This window comes from Molothrus ater, chromosome 3 (assembly GCF_012460135.2).
Source record: "Molothrus ater isolate BHLD 08-10-18 breed brown headed cowbird chromosome 3, BPBGC_Mater_1.1, whole genome shotgun sequence".
Taxonomy (NCBI): Eukaryota; Metazoa; Chordata; class Aves; order Passeriformes; family Icteridae; genus Molothrus; species Molothrus ater.
The window spans coordinates 32,696,177-32,716,776 of record NC_050480.2 but is presented as its reverse complement, the minus strand read 5'-3'; the positions used below and the strand labels follow the sequence as shown (position 1 = coordinate 32,716,776).

The 20,600-nt window shown below is 44.0% G+C and overlaps 1 protein-coding gene across 1 annotated transcript in view; it reads right to left on the bottom strand.

The window, feature by feature from the left end:
• Positions 1–17,040, bottom strand: part of KIF26B (kinesin family member 26B) — a 277,053-nt gene extending 260,013 nt beyond the window's left edge. Inside the window, 2 exon segments of the mRNA XM_036380967.1 lie at positions 15,928–16,329; positions 16,562–17,040. Coding sequence (XP_036236860.1) covers positions 15,928–16,329; positions 16,562–16,624 — 465 coding nt within the window. The 5' untranslated portion in view covers positions 16,625–17,040.
• Positions 17,041–20,600: the final 3,560 nt, after the last annotated feature.

The window sequence follows — 20,600 nt, the reverse complement described above, 5'->3', positions numbered from 1 at the left end:
GCCATTTCCTTAGGGTTAGAGTTAATTGCTATAATCACTGAGCCAGCAGCAATCCTGTCCAGGTGAGCCATTAGTTAGGGAAAATAAAATTATCAAAAGGGAACAGAAAATGGGGTAGAGAGGTTAAAAAAGCATACAAGTTTTTAAAAGGGAAGAGGTATACAGTATGTTTCCTGGTTACAGGAAGAGAAACAGCAGTATGTAAAGAAAGGACAGAGCTGTAAGCCAATTAGCAACTCTATGTTTTGGGTGCTGTAACAAAATGCCTGAATGGATCCTTCAAGAGACAATGAGAAAGGGAAGGACCAAGGCCGATACTGCTTCACCCAAGAGAAGGGTGGTCTTTAACACTGGAACAACTACAGATGCATTTCACCCTTGTTTTACACCCTGCCATTTCAGAGTCACTACAGCTGACAGAATAAAAACACTGATGGGGTCTGGTGTGGGATGTACAGTTAACAATGAGCATAATTATTTTCCAGTTAGTTGTACATGCACTGCAATGTGTTTCCCGTGGATTTTCTCCCTTAATTCCCATGCTGTTCTCCAGCTCTCTCACAGCATGCCACTGGAGGTCTGACATAAAAACAGTATTACAGCAGAGCACGCAGGTTGCCACAGATGGTTCAAATTAAAGGCAGCCTAACAAGCCGTTCCACAGACAAAGAGGCAGCACATCCAGCACTGCCCACACTGAGCACGGTGTCTCCAAACACCTCCCTCGGGGGACACTGCAGCACTGACACCCAGCTCACCCACCAGCCACAGCTGCAGGGCAGGACTTGAAAGGCCGAGCAAAGGCAGCACACACATGCTAACCAACACTGGGGTTGGCTTTGGGGAAATTATTCCTCTGCATTCAAGGCAGCCACCATCAGAAGCACCTTAAAAGACCCTCTGCTGCCTAAAGGGATATGCAACACATTTATGAAGCCTGCCAACACGTAGTGGACTCTGGTAGGCACCACAAGAAATATATGAAGACAGTTTTGAGGAACTCAGGAGAACTTGTGCAAAATAGCTACAAAAGTGAAGGCTGTTAGAGCATCAACATACATTCCAACGCTCTTTAATCATGGATGATCAACTTCAGTATTACCCTAAAAAGTTACTATTAACATAACAGCCAGAGGAAAGAAGGCATTAAACAAATAACCCGTGATAGAAAATATTTTTATTTCTTTTCTTAGCATGGGATTTTTTTTCGGAGAGATGAAACTTTGTCAGAAAAAGACAGTGAGATCACTCCATAGAATTGCAATAAAGCATTAACCTGGTTTCCCAGTCACCTGGCAAAACTGCAGACAACAGTATTTCAGAGTGTGCTTTTTGCCTACTGTTCTCAGGGTCTCAACCCAAGGCTCATGGGGGTTACTAACAGCATCTAATAAGTACCTCATAAAGATGCTTATGTTTAGATCAGAAAGGACGGAAACAAAAAATGTATAGATGCCTTTTTTTTTGCTTAATGAGTATCATGACAACATCAGTTAAAGCAATACAACCCTCAATGAAGACAGAGAATTAAAATCCAAAAAACTAATATTTTTGCAGTTTAAAACTTGTGAATAATGACAGTATAAAAGAATGTCTACGGAAAGAAAACAAGAGAGGGAACACATTTGAGATACCATATATGCCAGTACAAATTGTTACTTGTAAATTCTAGACATGTTCTCATGACAAACTTGACAAAAAGTAGAAAAACACTTATGCAAACATTTACTTCTCCACTGAAAAGAAAAACACTGAAGAATCTATTCCAATTAATGTTCTAACTAATTAAATGACAAAGGTCTCCTTTTCTGTTCTTCCTGATGCAGTTTAATAGCATTTATATGCTGTCAATTCTTGCATCATCCATTTGATCTCTGGAAAGGCAGAGAGGCAGGCAGAATACAAAAGAAACATTAACAAATACTACATGAATACAAAATGCCTAATGCCATTCACACCAGCAAACAGTCAAGGACAATTAAATTATTCATAGACATGAACTGTCCAAGGTAGGAAGAAAGAGAATTAATAAACACACTCTTGAAAAAGAATCACACAAAACACACCTAACCCCATTAGCAACTTTGTTGTTGTTGTCGTTAAACTAGCAGCCAATTTCTGGTACCAGACAAAGAATCAGAAGTCAAGGTCTTTCCAAATAGATTTTTGTTATACCTGGGTAATTAGTTACAATATATTCAACTGCCATATTCCAATTCCTTTAAGGCTGACAGCTTTGAAATGCACACCACAAGTCCAGAAAAGCAAATGCCTCATCAGCATAGAACTGCTGGAGAATGGGATGACCAACATTAGCAAAAAAGGGAAAAGTCTATTAGCCAACATCACAAGCAGGTAAGAGCCCTGGACACCATTTTATTCAACTCATAAGTTCACCACATGGCTCTGTAACTCTTCTCAGCTGTACAAACAGAAGAGGCAAACATTTCACTCCGATGAGATCTATGTACTTTCTTTGGTAATGGTTGGTGTGAATATTCACAGTTGTGTGAAATCCTGTGACTTCTGTGAGCATCTTAATGTTACATACCACCTAACTACCTCTAAGAACATCTGTCCTCTTCCACCAAATGATTGAAAGAAGTCTTTACCTATGGAAAATTAGCTGGGCAAAGTCCCATTCCACATCACCAGCAAATATTCAACATTTTTACTGAAAGCCGGCAAGACATACAGAAATAGCCCGAGGGCAAAGGCTAAAACAGCAAGAAGCTAAGGGCTCCAATAATGAAGCAACAATTTAAGAGAGCTACAGCAGCAGGGTGGAGCAGATAGCAGGAGACAGCCATCAACACCACAGCAGGGTGGCGGGACAGGACATCCATCCTCACCTCAGCTGCACCCAAACTCCCTGTCAGATTTCTGCACGTCACCGTGAAGGCAAACTCTGGCTAAGGTGCTTGTTAGTGTAATCCAGTAGCTAAGTTTTGTGTAAGTGCTTAGTCCTTCTGGCCTGACATAGCAGCTGCTGCTGCATCAGAGGTTATCATTTTATATCCTTGCAGATAAATTCACAGCAGCTTAGAGCCCTGAAGCTTTATGTATTGGCTGGAATTAAGAAGAGGGGGGAACTTATCAGGATCATTATGCTGGGAATATATGCTAGCTACAAAAAAATTGCCTTTTTTTTTCTAGGTTGGCCAGAAATTCTGCCCTGATCTCAAGAGACCTTTCCATCAAAGCTTAAATTACTGAGGTTCAATGATAAGTTTTCCTAGAAAATCACCTCAAAGACAGAAAAAATTAAAAAACATCTGTGTTGAAGAAAGGCAAAAAGCAAGTCTGATTCTTGTAATGAGTCAGTGATGTCCAGTGATAACTGGAAACAAGGAAAAGATGAGGCTTTCCTTCAGGCAAATAGATTTGAAAACTATCTCACTGCCTTTTGAAGACAGTAATTATGACTCGTCAAAAAAGGAAAACAATCCAAGCTTTTCCCTTTTCCAGCCCCCACAACCTCTACTAAAACAGCCACAAACAAAATAAATCAACAAAAACTAAACCATGCTTATTATTTCCCTTTAATTATACGTGCAGTCTAGTCAAAACCCAGAATAAATAAAACACATTTCATTTTAGGTTTTTAGATGTAGAAGACCCATCCTTTACCCTGAAAGCCATTTTATCGATTTCAGAAAGCTGTATGTCTAATCCCAGTGAGAGAACACCAGGAGTTCTGCAGCCATTGCTGCAGAAAGTGCAGGAAAAGAAATATATACGCACATACGTACATAAAGAGAGTAAACTCATATAAAAGCTGCACTGAGGCAATGAATCCTATCCTCTCATTTCATATGGAGGTGGGTAAATAATGGCACAACAGAGATTTCATTCATGCAGAGGTCTAGGGTATGCTGGGAAGTCTCAATGTGACAATTTGCTGCAGATGCCTGCTTAGAGGAGCCATTTATCAGTGTCACCCATGCGCATTACTACACACAGCTTCCTCAGCAGCCTGATTCCACACCAGCTTTCCACATAGCACACTCTAGTCCTTGATATTTCAGGCACAGAAATAACCCTTATCTAGGCCTTAGCAGTGTGTGCTTATTGAAACAATTTGTATTACCCAGAGCACATGGGTTTGGAGTAGGAAAGCTACAAAATTTATTTCCTCTGCTGATAAAAAGAACAGCAAATTAAGAGAAGTCACAACAGTTTCCCTCCTGCTCCCTCTCCTCTTTATAGCCCTGTTTAGCTCATTGCTTATAAACAGCTAACACAAGTATTCCCATCAGTAGTGCTGACTCCTGGAGGATACAGGCATCTTGGATGTTTCATCTCTTGTTATACTTAAGTGGAATATTAAACAGGCAAGACAGTAGCAGACCAGGCTAGGAAGAACCAAAGTAACTAGGACTGACAAAGAAGGATGGCAATTTAAAGCACTTCAATCTCTAAAGTGCTTCATTTAGAGCCCTCAGTGCCAGTGCATTCAGCCTTCATGTATACCCCCCCTCACCTTGAGCTGTCCTCTCACACCTCAAGTCTATTCTAGTCTGCTTTTAAAGTATTAACAAGTACTGCTACTTAATATCATGCCTTAGAGTGTCCAGTACAATAATACTACAGAATTAGTAGGCTTAACACGATAAGAATTCAAATTAATCTGGAAATCAAACATTTTTCCCTTCAGAGGCAGGCGCAGGGAAAAGAAAAGAGAGACTGAATTCATTCCTATTGCTGATGCACTAAAACATACATCATTTATTTGTTATGCTGAGTAAAATTGCTAGTGCAGTGAACTGAATTCCTATTTCATACCAAGTCTCAAATTGACATTATGGAACATAGATGTCTTTGTGACTGGTAAAAAGAGAAATAAATCAATTAGATGTAAGAAAGTAAAGCCAGTCACATCTTTAGATCACAGGATACACCAGCATCTTAGCCTTTGGATAAAAAATAACTTCAGAATGAAAAATACCAAAGTGCATTAAACCAAAGACAACCTTGAGTCAATGCTTTCTACTCTTCTAGCTGCTTGCTAGTTTCTATTTTAAGAAAGAGACAACTGAGGGACAATAAATTTTAGTGATAGCTTTTTTAAGGAAGAACAGAACACAACCTCCATGTGCATAATTTCTGCAAGACTTTAAAGTGAGCTCAGGCTTTTACAGAACACTGTTTTTTTTACCCATTCCTCCTTGCTTCCCCAGCATGCCACCTGTCCCATGCAAGCACTGTTGCTTTGCTGCCTGGACCAACTTCATTCCCCACTTCATTTCCACCTCCACACCTTGTATTCTTCCTCTCATATTTCTCCTTGAGCCCTTTTTATACTCACAGCTGCTCATGTCTTTTAGGACACCAAAATGTATTGGGCAACCTGCCTTAAGTGCCTATCCCACTCCTTGCAACTTTGAAAATTGTTAACAATTATTGTGAATCCAAATATTGAACAGTTCAACAGTGGGGAAAAAAAATAAATAACAGGAGAGATGTAATCAAATACCTGTAACAATTAAGCTCTTGTCAAGAGCTTACAAGAAGCAGATCCCAACTGTTCATTTAAAATGAGAAAGCACTTCAATGAGTTGCCTGCCCCATCTTTTATTTCTCACCAAACAGCCTCTTTGCCAGAACACTGAAATCCATGACTTTACAAAGATCAATTCTGTAAAATCTTGCAGAGCCTTATTTTCAAGGTGATGAAGAAGGCTCCCACAAGCCAGTTTCTTCTCTTACCCACCATAATTTCTTTCACCCACCTCTAAATCTAACCCAAAATCCAGAGAATTTTTGTCAAATCCATTATTCAGAAATGGATTTGACACACAGGGGAAAAAAAAAAAAAAGGAAGCCTTATTAGGCATACTAAAAGTACAGCTCTGGATTTAGGCTTACCACCCATGCTGCAGAGCTGCTTACAAAGCCATCATTAATGGCCTTCCAGCTACCCATCATTTCCCCATGTTCAGTCTGCCCAGACAGCTAGCTCTTCCTTTCTAACAAATACCATTTTAATTGCATCTCCCACTTGGTTAGCCTCCTCGACCTCCAGTAAAAGCCATCTATGGTCTAACAATCTCTTAAATCATACAGCACATACAATATGCCTTCCTGCTAGGTTCACACATATGCAGGCTTATTGTCAAGAATTTCCATTAGAAATCCAACAGCAGATGAGATGAACTGACAGCTTTAGGGCTAATGAGGAGAGAAAAACAAGGAGGGAGTAGAAAGGGAGAGGTAAATAGCAAAGAATATGTTTGTGTATTGTAAAATGCCCCTGTCACCAAAGACTTGATTGTGCCTTTCTGGTGCCAGGGCTTCTCCAGTCCCAACACCTCCCTCTGAGCAACAAATGCCAGCCACACAGCCTCAGCCACTGTTAACTCTTCCTGTGGGAATGCTGCCAGCAATCTCAGCATATTGACCCTGGGAATACTAACATGATTTAGAGAACTAGTTAAATTTTAATGATACCATTAGGAAAGAGGAAAACACACGAGCCACACTCCCACTTTGGTGCATTTGGTTGCTGGATAGGATATTAATGTTTTTCTTTGCCCATCACTATTAGATGAGCAGTGAAACAAATAGAGAAATGAAGAGTAATGACTTCTATTCTCACTGTTCAGCACCTGCTTAAAGCCAAGGCTGCCTTATTGCCCACCAGGCAATCTGCTGGAGTCCATCAAGTGGATGGACTAAAGGGGTAATTCTTTCAGCATTTGGCACTTAACAGGTCAGAGGTTCATCTAGCCAAGAGGCACAGAAAAATAAAACTTTCCCACTGAAATAGTAGCAAATAATCATCCAGACAATCAGTTAGCAGGCAGAAGTCTGCTCTCCTGAATAATTTCAGCATAATAAAGTCTGAGTTTGGCTTTGGTAAGATAGGAGTTTGCCCAGATGACTTACAGGAGCCAGGACAGAAAGATGCTGAGGCCAGTTCTGCCCTGTTTTTAATAATGAGCTCCAAGTAACCACCCTCTTCAGCACTGCAGGACTCTCTCTCCTATCTTCAAGTACACCTGTGATAAAAGAAATAGGAAATTCCCACTAGGACAACACAGAGGCCCACAGAAACTGAGGGTTTGTACTCCTGAATCTTCATTCATCATTATTAGTCAGTTTTGAGGGTGGTAGAGAAAGAGGGAATGAAACATGCACGGCTTGGGGGAAATTAACTCCATCCTGAGGCAGGTCTCCTCAGACAGTTCTGAACAAAGTTATAATCCCCAAACCACTGTGAAATTTCACTTTTTCTTCAGGAAAAGAAAATATTTACTGTGGTAGATATCAAAGTCTCCTTTCATTTGCTTTTCCCCAAACATTCATGTGAGTAGAATTTTGTTCCAGTGCAAATCCATGGAATAGAGAAGCTGTTGTGAATACTCAGGTGCAAGTAAATGATCATGTCAAGCTATATATGATTTAGGGAGCATAGGGAAATAGAGCAGAGGCTTGCTATTAATAGATCATAAGAAATCCACGGGTCAAAACACATCTATAAGGAACAAATGCATATAAAGCAAGTTCCACTTGAAGGTAATTTGGAAGCCAAAACACAGACTGTATTTCCAATTTAAAATTTTCCTACAGAAAAGGAAGCTAGCTTTCCTAAAGCTAGATAGATGTTTTACATCAGTCATATTGCACTGGATACAGATATCCTACATTCAGCATACACAGTTCCTTTGACACATACCACCAGCAAGAAATTTAAAGTGTTTTTCAGATGTACACTCAATTGGGTTTGGAATACTTTTATTACTTTATTCTAGTAAAAGACATTTGACACTTTTTTCCTAAATCACCAAATCTATTGAATAAGATCATTGACCAGACACTAACAAAGCAGATATTATGAGGCCTGTAAGTTCATTTCTCTTATTTGGAGAGCAATAAAGTAAAAAGACTCAGCCTTTCTTCATTTAATAGGAAGGTATAGCAACTTAAAACACACAATACAAAAATTTTATACTAACAAATGCTTTATCTAGAAGCATCCAGTTCCTTCTGAGGAAAGGCTTTTGTTTTCATGGTGAATTGCAAACCAAGTCCAGCTTAATATCCCATTGGTTTGCTCAGGTCTCCTGAGCATAATTTCCCTGGCAATTTATTATTTTAAACCCACAAACACTACCACCAAATAGAGTTTCAGATGAAAGCCAAGAAGAGGAAACCAGTCTAAAGTTTCTTCAGAATTAAGTCTTTTCTCCTTCCTCCCAGAAAACAGAAAATGTCCTATACAAAAAATACAAGATCAACCACATACTAGATGATTTAATAATAGATTGAACACAAGATCCTTATGACAATGTGCTGGCTTCAGCTGGGGTAGAGTCAATTTTCTTCCCAGTGGCTGGTGCAGGGCTGTGTTTTGGACAGCATTTTGTGCTGAAGACAAGTGGAGTGATGGTGTTTGTCTTTCCCAGTCACCCTTAGGTGTGATGGGGCCCTGCTCTCCTGGAGATGGCTGCTCACAGGAAGTGGTGAATTAATTCCTTGTTCTGTTTTGCTTGTGTGCATGGCTTTTGCTTTCCCTCTTAAACTCTCTTTATCTCAATCCATGAGTTCTCCAGCTTTTACCCTTCCATTCTCTCCCCAGTCCTGCTGGTGTGGGAGACAGCAAGCAACTGCCTGGGGTTAAACCATGACAGACAATAAAAATAAACACAGTTGAAAACAAAAATAATTTTTAAGTAGTATACCAATGCTGTAAGTAGTTTTTAAGAGCCTTACTAAGCAGTATTATTTTAAATAAAATAAATTGAATTCTGACACCATAGCAATAAATTCAAGCTGCAATTGAACACACCAGTTCCTTAAGACGGGTTCTTTTGAATAGCTGGTACCATATTTTCTTTGACTGTCTCTTTTGTAAAGTAATCCCTGTATTCTGTACTCCAGTTACAATGGAGGCTAGGGCTGGATGCATTGTGCAGCTCTCATCAGTAGCTTTCTCAGAGATCACTGGCTCCTTGCATCTGCTGTTGTAATAGCACATCCAGTCACTCCCTGATCAAAAAGATCTGAGTTTAGAAGGAAGCATTATTGAATGTGTTTGAACTATCTATCATTTTTATAAGAACTAAGGCAGGGAGCAATCACTGTGTATTCACACAGGAGACCTGCAGTGATGCTAACTTATGACCTTCATATGGAGAGGACAAAGGAAAGGCACATGGGAAGCCCACAAGGGGCCAGGATGTCTTAGACCTGCTCTGCTAGAGCAGCATGCCTGCTGCTTTGAAGGTACACAAGTATTCCCTGGTTAGAGCCATATCATACATGGAGCTGTGGCCTAAATTAAATCCTACTGCTTTTCCTGAAGTCCAAATGCCCTCCCTAAGGTCAATTTCATGCAAGTCACTAGACTGACAAGGTTCAGATCCAGACAGAAGAAACAATCATGTTATACTAGGGAAGAATTCCCAGATTCTGGTGTGTCTTGCAGACTGTTTCAGCCTTTGTGACAAGCTCAAAACAGTTCAGTCAATTCTTCCCTGCTCTATGAAGTGTCTTGTGTTGATCTAATTTTACTTAAAGAAACTTCAAACACTCTTATCAAAATATTAAGCTACACTGTAAAATGTTCTGAGCAGGAGAGTGGAGAAAAAAGAAGCATTAGCAGATTCGTATCCTGGTTGTAGATGATACAAGATATTATAACTGTACAAAAAAATCTGGTCTGTACCAAGTCTGATTATATATCTCAGGTTTCAAAGCCAGAGACAAACACAATTCTTAACAGCTTTACTAGGCTCATAGTTATGAGTCTTTTTCATAACTATGAAAAAGAAAAAAAGAACAAAAGCCCAGTTTAATGTAGGAAGATTGCATAAAAAGTAATTGAAAATAAAAATATCAACATAAGTTATTGGGTTCTTCTAAACTTCCTGCTCATAAGATACTACTTTGTATGTTTAGTTTGAATTAAGCAAGCTGTAATTTGTAACAACACCCTGATAAACAATCTTTTCTGCAATTGGGATACTTCTTGAATTGCAGCTTCAAGAACAGATACTGGGGCTAGGGATTGTTTATTCAGTGTCAGGAGGGGAAGGTGTACGCCTGTTTTCCTCCATTTTAACAACATCAATGCCTCTCAAGCCACAGATGACACTAGTAAGATGTAAGCTAGCAATTTAACTTAGAACATCTCTCGTGCTTTTGACACGCGGACCTCATGTCACGGAATGCTGCAGTTCTGACTACATCATTATGTAGAGCATGACAGTCAAGTTTATTGTGGTGCTGCAGGTTCAGTGCTTGGAAGCACCCCAATTACACGATGTCAAAGGCTATGTGCTGCTGATGTGGCAAAAGCACCGTGTCTTTCAGTCCTGCAATGTTCTAATAATCTGCTGATGCTGGCATGACTCCCATTACATGCCCATGGCCCACACTGGTAATGTGTTACATTTTTTCAAACACTGTTTGGGGAACTCAGATGGGCAGTCTTTGTTCCTTTTCCTTTTCCAAAACTATACACCAAAGTCCTACACTTATTATGCAAGATTTCTGTGGATGTCACAACACTTATTTCTAAGGAAATGTAAGACTATCTGAAGATACAAGGTGATTTTGGACATCAGTGCAGCATTCAAGGCATGCATAAAACACCTTGAAGACATTTTACCCATCCAGCCTGAAGAGGCCAATTAAAGACTCAGCATTGACTCTGTATTTCTGAACACAATGTTTTCAGATGCAGAGCCAAGTCTTTGTTCGAAAAAAGAAAACAATTCTCCTCCCCAGAGATTTACTTCATCAATACTTGCCTCTTCACCCTCAAGAGCTCTGTGGTCTAAAAGTGTTTTCTTTTCTGATAGGAAACACTATAGTTTCAATTCATGAGATATAACCATAGGCCAGTTTCTAATTTCCAATGCACTTAGTAATGACAAGCCTTTTTCATCCCATAGAGAAAGCTGCAGAGCTAATGGCTTTGACAGCTTCCTAAAAAGCAGTCTTTACCACACAGCATCTTCACCCTTACCTCAAAGACATTTGCAAGCTCAAAAGAAATAGTTATATTGTTTCACATGTTGACACTGCGGATTGCAGCAGCAAGACTTCCAGCTGCTCCTAGAAAAGGGCTTACATTAATTCATCAGCAGCAAAGGCATATCCATTTGCCTCCTCTAGACCTCTGCAAGCAGCTGTAATTCCAGTGCAAGTGAAGTAGCTCGGCTTCCCAACTTGCCAGGAAGCATACAATTGTACGAAGATTCACAGATGAGTTATGTTAAATGTTTGGTATTGTGACCTGTGATGCAACACAAAAGAATGGTTGTTGTTGCCTAAACTTTAATGGAGTTAATCCTCCCAAATGCTGACAAATTACTGCCTCGGGCCGTTTAAAATCACATTTCTAATGCAATAATCCTATCTGCATTACAATGAGTTGGGATGAAATGATTAGGTGCCTGAGATTTTTTTGCACAGTGAATTAAGTCACTATACAGACCGGCCGTGCTTGTTCACAAATTAAAGGTCTGGACAGAAATTAAATTCCATTATTCTGCCACTTGCTAAGCTTTGAGGAAGGGTTTATTACTGTCCTGTCTCTACTGCGAATGTTTCTAAAGTAGCTATTTTTCATTATATCAGCTTCAGGGCTTTCTTCATTATTAATAATTATGAGTCAAGTCTTTGACCACTGAATGAGAAGACTAATTCAACAATACATAAGCAAAAAAATCAGATAGTGCCAGTAAACAGGCAAAAAAAGCAAAATAAACTGTATCTTGAATGCCAGTTCTTTCCTTCCCTCTTGTGCTCAGAGGGATGGAAAAGATTGCTCAGAATTTACCCAATTCTTATCCTCAGAAGCACAGACTTTTTAGGTAAGGGGAGGTCCACCATATAAACCACCTAGCAACATCAGTGCTCATTTATAGTAGACCCTTACTTCCTGACCCAACCACAATATGCTCAGGCAGCAATTTATGTCCACACACTCAAATTAGCACAGTTTAAAGGCTGTATTCAGGATTTTCGGAACCACATACTAAGAAATTTATAACTGTCAGCTTGTGAGCGTTCTTATTAGCATTCCATGGATTATTAGCACACATTATAATTTGTTGCACATCAATACAGCAACTCTTCAATTGTTAGATGCCTGTGAGGTGTTCATTGAAGATAGGTGATATCACAGGCTTGAATTCAAAGCAAACTGATTTCACAGAAATTTTGATAAATTTGTGAGTATGATGCCATAAATTTCTATGCTAGAACTTTGATGCTCTTCTAAAAATATAGCCTAAGAAAAAGCTTAGCATAAAAAAAAAACATCCTGTATTAGTAATTTGAGATAATCTTTATCATCATGCAACATAAACCCCACAAACAACAGGCACCAAAAGCTCCAAGATGCCCTCAGTCACAAACTGCAGTAACTCTACAAACTGCAGTGTAACTCTATCAAACACCTGTGCCAGTCAATTCCCACAGGCCTGCTTCGCTTGGGGGTTACAAGAAGATTTCATTCACATAAAATATAACCCCTCCTATGCACGTAATTGCTGAGCATCATTAAGTCACATCTGTACCACAAGAGGAGGAAAAAGAAACAATAAGCTTTTAGCACTATTCTTTTTGCTATTGGCAGGGAACCTGGCATTTTAAATGGCTCAAATAAATTAATGTAACTATAATTATATATTCTTCACCTTTGTGCCTCACCAAAAAAAAAAAAAAACCACAAAGTTTCCATCCTGTTGATGTATTAGGAGAGAATGTTTCTATTTAGAATGGAAAGCTAAACACCTCAACACTAACAATGGCCTAGTCAGAAGCAGTTTGCTCTAGCTTAAGTGTGGCTTTTTCTCAATCAAATGAAAAGCTTCAGTACACAGCTTCATGCATAAAGCCTGGTCTGTTTATGAAGCAATTAAGCACACTATTACACTTGACAAACCTTTACATGACTGCACATTGTCAGAAATACCAATGTAGGTTCACATTTGGATAGGTTACTGCAGATTCCAATATCTGCTACTAGATACACATTAAAACACAGATACTCTCATATTCTGCTTGTTCTGCAACACACACTATCCCAGATGATGAGCATTTCTAAATACAGCATAAATGGGAAACAGGTGCTACAGACTGTACTAATAATACCATAGAACTCATAATACCATAATACCAGGCTGTCTTCAACAGCAACAACAGAAAATATGTCAGGCCTGGCTGACTAAAAGATGACAGACATTTTAAATGCCTCATTTAATAGTTCTAATAAAGGAATATCACCAATTAGCTGTGTCTATGGGCACCAGAGTCTTGAGTTGTAGGATGCTTTGCAAATTCTGAGGGAATACCCAGAATCAGGAATATGATCTGCTCCTTCTTCCACTTGAATTAAGTGGCAGGATCCATTCCACACTCAAAAAGTCCCTATTTCCATAGTAGCAATCAAGAGCAGACCTCACAGGACCCTGAAAAAATGCCAGCTACATTAACACAGTGTGATTAGTCTTCAGTTTCAATCCAAACCAAAGCCAGTTTTCCCTAGACACAAATAAGTTTCCACATTTTTGAGAAACCCTGCCTCAGATTGGACTCCCAGAGTGTTACTATGGCACACACAGAGGCAGCTCACAGGCCCTGACTGAACCAGCAGAGCCCATGCCAGCACCTTGCTTTCCTCAAAGCACACACTGATAAGGCTACCCCATTACACCAGGAAAAACAAATTTTTAGACTACCACAGTATACTCAAACCAAAGAAGTCACTGGCACCAGCCATGACGTTTGCATCCCACATCATCCAGCCCAGAGCCTCACCCTGCTGGGCAGCACCTGCTGAAGGCAAAAATCACAAGCCCAGCAAGTTCTTAGCAGTCACAAGCCGGAAAGGATGAGAGAAAGAGATGCTTCTGCAAACAGTCACAGCCAGCAGCACCCACCACAGAAAGGAGCTGTGTGCCAGCTCACAACTCAAGAGTACCTCAACAAGACTGAGCCTGCAAGTACCACGAAGCATAGCAAATAGGGCAGAGGGTCACCCAAGCCCATGGAGACCACCTTGCTTGTGCCTCCTCCCTTGCTCCTAAACACACAGATTGGACAGTACTTCTGTCAGTGGCACTCCTAGAGAAGTGGAAGGTTTGGAAAGGAGGCATAAAAAGCAAAAAATAACATGGATAAGGAGGCTGAAAGGCTATTGATACAAATAAAGATTGGTCTGTACAACACCACCAGCTAAACTAAGTGAACAGCAGAACAAATAGTAGCAAAAACACAAGGGTAATCTCTCAGGAAGGCTAGGATGGTGAATGTCAATCACTACTGGAGTAAAGGAACTCTCTTTAAACACTTATGTGACTAAAATCAGTCAATTTCTATTTAACACCATGCCTTGATGTTGGTTTCATCCTCCCCTCCACCCCTAATCTCAGTTATTCTGATGGCTCCCTTATCTGTATCAGTAATTTCCCACCTGTACCCACAGCTGGTAATTACTGTCAAATCTCACAGTCTGAAATTTGACAAGATTTTGGTAAAGGGCCACTTTAAAGTGAATCAACCATGTATTAATGGTTAAATTTACTATTAATTTTGGTGGATCCACCTTTCCCTGTTCATGAATAATTCAGTTAAGTCAGCTCTTGAGACAAGGTAACAACCAGCCCTCGAGTCTTTTGTTCATGAGAACACCAACTCCCTCTCAAAGAGCACATAAATAAATCATGGAGAGTACAACACAACAGCAATACCAGGGACCCTCTCCCAGCAGTCGGCTCTTTTCCATGATACCTCTTTATTGTAACCACTAATGAAAACTCTTTGAAGTGGAAGAGTAAATATTATCATTTGATAGTACCTGGACCCAACAAGGCAAACAAAATTGCATTGTACTACATTCCAGGAGCTGCAGAACCATTCACAATACAACACTCACAGGGTTGCTATGGAGGAACCCAATGCTTACTATTTTAGTAGCATGAGGTCAGCCAAGGGCTGCTGGTCACTCGTTTAGAGCTGTTAGCCTTAATCTTATATGCACAACAAAAAGGGAAACAAAAACAGTGCCAAACAAAACAAAACCAAGGAATTTCAGAGTATGCCTTTGGAGGTACCAAACACCCCAAGAGAGGCAGAAAGCAGGTTTCCAACTGTATTCAGGATGAGTGAGCTCTTAAAACGTGAAACCAAATGTCAGCAATGCTTACATCCTCTTTCAGCACAGGATTTTTCAACCCAAGGTTCAGAGTCCAGCAGCTTCAAGTATTTTCAAGTCTTACTGGGAATAAAAAAAAGCTGGCACTTCCCCATAAGAGAAACATCACCAAGTTATCCTTCTGCCTAAAGACACCTGGGAGAACTGGGTTCAATGCCATGGTCTCCCACAGCCTCACTGAGTGACCTTTGGGCTCACACAGCATTTCAATGCCTCATGTGAACCCAGAGCTACAGAAGGGTTTCTCCCTCAATGGAGGCAGAAACCACTGGCATCACATACGTACACACCTCACTACTGAGTTGGCTGCCAAGTCTAAGGACGATTTGTAAATCCGTCCTGTAGGAATCAAAGATAGCAAAAGGGCAAGGGACCAGTAACTCCGATGTAATATTCCCACCCTTACTTACCCCCACCGCCAAAAAAAAAAAAAAATTAAAACAGCGCTCAGGAAATAGCACAGAATCACTGTCAATACAATGAAAAACGGGAGAAAAGAAGCACGCTGGAAGGACTATCACAGATGCTCCTGAAGCCAGGCAGCCCTCCAGAGACAGGGGCACGCTGCTCCACATGAAGCAGAAGGAGGGGATGGAAAAAGGGAACAAGATCAAGAAGGGGAAGAACACAAATAAACGGCAAAGCGCTCGGCGGTGACACCGGCAGAGGGGAGCCCAGGTGGCGGACATCCCCGGCGGCTGCCAGGGACCGCTCCGGGCCCAGGGCCCCCCCGCCTCCCCCGGAGCCGCGCTCACCTTGCTGCTGACGGGCCCGGGGATGAGGAGCTTCAGCGCCTGCCTCTTCAGCTCCGCCAGGCGGGCGTTGCAGTGCTCGCACCAGACGCCGCGGTCCGAGCCCGGCGAGGAGCCGCCGCCGCTGCCGGAGCCCGGCGAGCCGGTGCCGAAGCCCGGCGAGCCGCCCAGGGAGCCGGGGGAGCTGGTGCCGATGCCGGGCGAGGCGGGTCCCGGCGAGCCGGTGAAGGAGCCCGGCGAAGAGGTGCCGGAGCCGGGGGACGGGGTGCCGGAGGAGCCCAGGGCAGAGCCAGCTCCCTCCGGCGCCGGGCGGCCGCCCGCCCGGGACTCCTCGTACGCCTTCCGGTACCAGCTCTCGGGGGAGAAGGGGGCGGCGGGCTTGGTGGGGGAGCAGGGGTCGGTCACCTGGAGCGGGAGAAGGAGCAGCGGGTCAGGCAGGGAGGCCCGGCGGCGCCGGCAAGTTTCGCTCGGACGCTCCGCGCCCGCGGTGGCCCCCGCGCCGCGCCCGCCCCCGCCCCGCACCGCGGAAGTTGAACGGGGCCGGGGCACGACCGCCGGCAGCCGCCGGGAGGGAAGCGCGGGAGCCCCGGCACTGTGACGACCACCGCTCCGAGCCGCCCCGGCGCCGACAACTTACCCCATATTTTCTGCTCCGCGCCGTGACCGCAATCCTCTCCTTATTTCCAGCCACTGAATTCATGGTGGCTTCGCTGGGCGGCGGGAGAATTTCCTACAGGTTTCCCAGTCCGCATCCGAAGGGAATAGCCGGTCCCGGGAAGTCCCCCGCGGAGCGGGCAGGCTTGCTCCCTCCGCCGCCTCCGACGGGATCGCTCAGCCCCAAAACACCCGTCAGTTCTCGGGAAAACGCTTGGGGCTGGGGTTCTCTCCCGGTCGGTTTTTCTTCATTGTCTCCCCTTTCATTCCCTTACAACCCTTGTTTTCACAAAAACAGCAACATCCAAATCAGGAGCGGTCCCCCCCGATAGGCAGCACAGCTCTCATCCGCAAGTGAGGTGAAGCATCCAAGGTAGCTTGGGAAGGCGAAAGAAGGAGCGAGAGCCGCGCTCCCCTCAAACAGAGGCGCCTTCTGCCTCCGCTACAGCGGCAACTTGTTCCCTTCACCAAGGTTTGTAACTGAGTTAGAAGAAATCCTCCAAAAATATCGGGATCCAGGCTCTGGGAGGAGCCTCCGCGCCCCTTGCAGCCAATATCCTCCTGCCCATTTGTGCCTGACAGTTTTGGAAGGGAGGGAAGGAAAGAGCCGGGCTGCGGAGCCCCGTGCGCTCCCCGGTCAGCGGCGGAGCTGCAGGGCTGGCGGCGCCGGAGGCTGCCAGCAGAGTGCCAGAGCCTCACCGCTGCTCTGCGCGATGCCTCGGCTGCCGGGAGGGTCCATTTTATTTTGCAGTATTTCTTGATTGACGTCTGTGATTTCCCCCCCGTTCTTGAAAAGGGCGGGTGGGTGCGAGGAGGGGGGAGAACCTTGTTGCTTCCACCGCAGTTATTGGTTAGTTGCCTCTATTCAGGCTTTAATGAACGTGATTTCACAAGTGTTCCCAATCCTCCCTAAATAACTAGGAAAGAAGAGCAAGCTGTATTTATGACAGTCGCTGGCATCTCTTTTCCATGTTGTAATATTACGTGTATTAATTTAACTTGCAGTCAAGGGAATAATAAATTGATCTCTTAACAATGAAATTCTACAGACTTGTGTCCCTGTTAATCTTTCCTTTCTAATTACGATTTCCATTTGCTGATCATGTGTATCTGTTACATATCCCTTTTTATTTCAAATCCTGTAGATAGAAAAATCATTTCTAATAAATCTTCCCCCTCAAAACGAGTTGGTAATTTTCTCAGAAATGGAGGCAATAAAAAGCTAAATGCCAGATCCCCTGATAGGATCATAACATGGATAGGTTGATGCAACTGAGAGGGCAGAACACACAGGGGACTTGCATCCACCTTTCCAACCTTCTATTGTGACTTCCATATAAATGCATCCTTGCAGCATCCCTATTGTACCTGGGCCACAACAGCCATGAGAAAACAAAACCAGCCTGCTGAATCGCTGAGCAAGGAATCTCCCATTGCTTGCATGTCTTTACAGATACTCTACCAGTAGCAAAGATGTGTAAAACGCTCTGCTGTGTTTTCACTTCGCTATGTTGTCACTCTGAGAGCGGAACGGCCATTCGTGATGTGCTTAGGAAAGCTTTAATCAAAAGCTGACACAAGTGATGCCATCCAAGGTAGCCAGCTGCATCGTTAGTGCCTTGTGCATTTACATAGGTGACCCCAAAAAGCAGAGCGAACGGACAAACAAAGGAGGTGCACCCCAGCTGCTGTTGCATGTGAATGGGTTTCACATAAATCCGCATGCGGAGATCCCGTGGTTTGTTCCGTAGGCAGACGTGAGAGGGATGACAAGGTAAGGCAGGGAAACGCCGTGCGAGCCCGCAGCGTCACAGAGCTGCACAGCCTCCCCTGGCCCCGCGGCGCTCACCGGGGATAGTGCTCACACTGCGGTGTAGGACTGCTCGTTCTCTGGCCTCAGTCCCGGTGCCCAGGTGGCAGACTTCCTTCGTTTTTCGGCAGACCTTGAATTCCCCAGCTCTGCCTGCCTAACCACGTCCGCTGCCGGGGACCGTGGCCCCGGGCGCAGCACCCGCGGGCAGGGGCGCGCCGGGCCCGGGCGGGACCGGGACGCCGAGCTCTGCCAGCCCCGCGGCCGCCGCTCCCCGCACGGACCCAGCGCCGGGGCGGCAGCGGCTGGCGGGGCCGGGCGGGGGGCGGCACCGTCCCGCGGGAGGCGAGGCGGGCTCAGTGACCGCGCCGCTCCCGGCCCCGGCGGCAGGACCTGGGCTCGGGCCGGCGCCGCCCGCCGAGTTCGGAGCCCCCGGCCCGGGGCGGGCGCGGGGTTGAGGCGGCCCCGCGGTGTCGGCGGGCGGCGCGCGCCCTCTGCCGGCAGCGCGCGGGAGGGAGCGGCGGCCGCACCGGGACCGGGACCGGGACCGGGACGGGCGCTGCGCTGGCCCTGCTCCGGGGAACCGCCCCGCCTGCGGCTCCTCCGGGCTGCGCCTCTCCTCAGGCGAAACTCCTCCCAGGACTCTTAGAGCCCGGCGGGGTGAGGGCTCCGGCATCGCCCCAAACGAGATGGGCTCGCACTCGCGGCTCCGGTAGGGCGCCTGCCAGCAGCGCGGGTGAAGGGGTGCTGGAGCCGATGGAGTAGCCCAGCAGGACAGAAAGGGACGCCTTCCACATGGCAGGATCTTGAGGACGATGGCTTCTCGGTCCGTAGCTCATGGCTGAGTTTGGTTTGAGGTGGAGAAGTAAGGTCATGTCTGGTGAGAAGGCAGAACACCTCCAGCCAGAATGAGGACCTCAGGACATGGTGAAATTGAGTTTTGAGCCTGACGAGTCTCAGTAGCAAATTTGCATTTCTTCATGTCTCACGTTTGTGGGAAATGTTAAGAAGGTGCATTTGGAGAGCACCTCTCACAGCTTGCAGGTTTGTAACTTTGTTGGTCAATAGCTCTGTTGCTGTTGCATCAACTCTCCTTCCTGACAGGTGTCAGTATTTACTGACACTGGTTTTCAAGAAAGACTTTATTGAATTGTGAACAATTTTGGAAGTGAAGGGATATTCCAAATTTTCTAGTTTGTTATATTTTGCTGCTAAAATCTTTCCGATTCTTGTTATTTCATGCTAAACCAAGTATGGGACACAATAGTATCACTCCAGCAAGAAGCTCTGCTAAGAACCCTTTCTCTAGGCTAACAACTTTCTCTCTGAGGGGATGGCTTTCTCTCTCTCTCTCTTTAGGCTCTCTAATGTGGAAGTTGGTTTGGTTTCCTCTTACAAAAACCTTACACTCCATATGTCACTAATGAAGGATGATTAGCAGAATCACCAACATGCCAATGGCAGGCAGCTCCACAGCTCTCGAGTTTACAGATTTCTTCTGTCATTGTAGCCAGTAGTCATGGGAATCTGCCTTAACCTTAGTCCCGGTAAATCGTTTATGCTAGCAGTTCAGAAGTTAGACTGATTGTTGTTCTTAATTTGAGACAGAGATGAAAACATGGGGCTCTTCTGACATTTATGAGTAAATGGGCAAGAGCCAAAGCCCTTGGATGCAGGTTTAAGTGTCAGAGGTTCAAGCTAAAGCTGGTCTCAAAGCATTGTGGCTGGATTTTGATCTCAATCTAGGTATGACACATCTGTGGACTGTTATGACCTGTCTTTTAGCAAGTATAAAACCTTCCAGTTTCTCCACCATACTGCAGTGTGTTTGCCATGGTGTACTATTTCTCTGCTGCCTTCAGTAGATTTCTTCTGAGTATTTCTCAGTGTGAGTGCAATTAAATCCGACCTCGAAGTTCAGCTTCATCACTCAAATCTGAGATGCTGGCACAAGCCCAGTTCTATCCACAAACAGCAGTTTATAAAAGCTGGAAATGTTGGCTGCATCAAAGAAGTGCTTTGAGGTATTCACATTTTTAAAAAATTTCAGGATAAAAAAGGTGACAGCAACTGTAACTTGAAAAGTCATAGCTGCCTGCACAGAAGCTTTGTTTCCAGGTTTGGTGCTAATAAGTCTCAGTATTAGGTCTTACTCACAATTTTAAAAAGCTTCCTAGGGGAGATTTGAAATGCATGACAGCTCCGATACTTG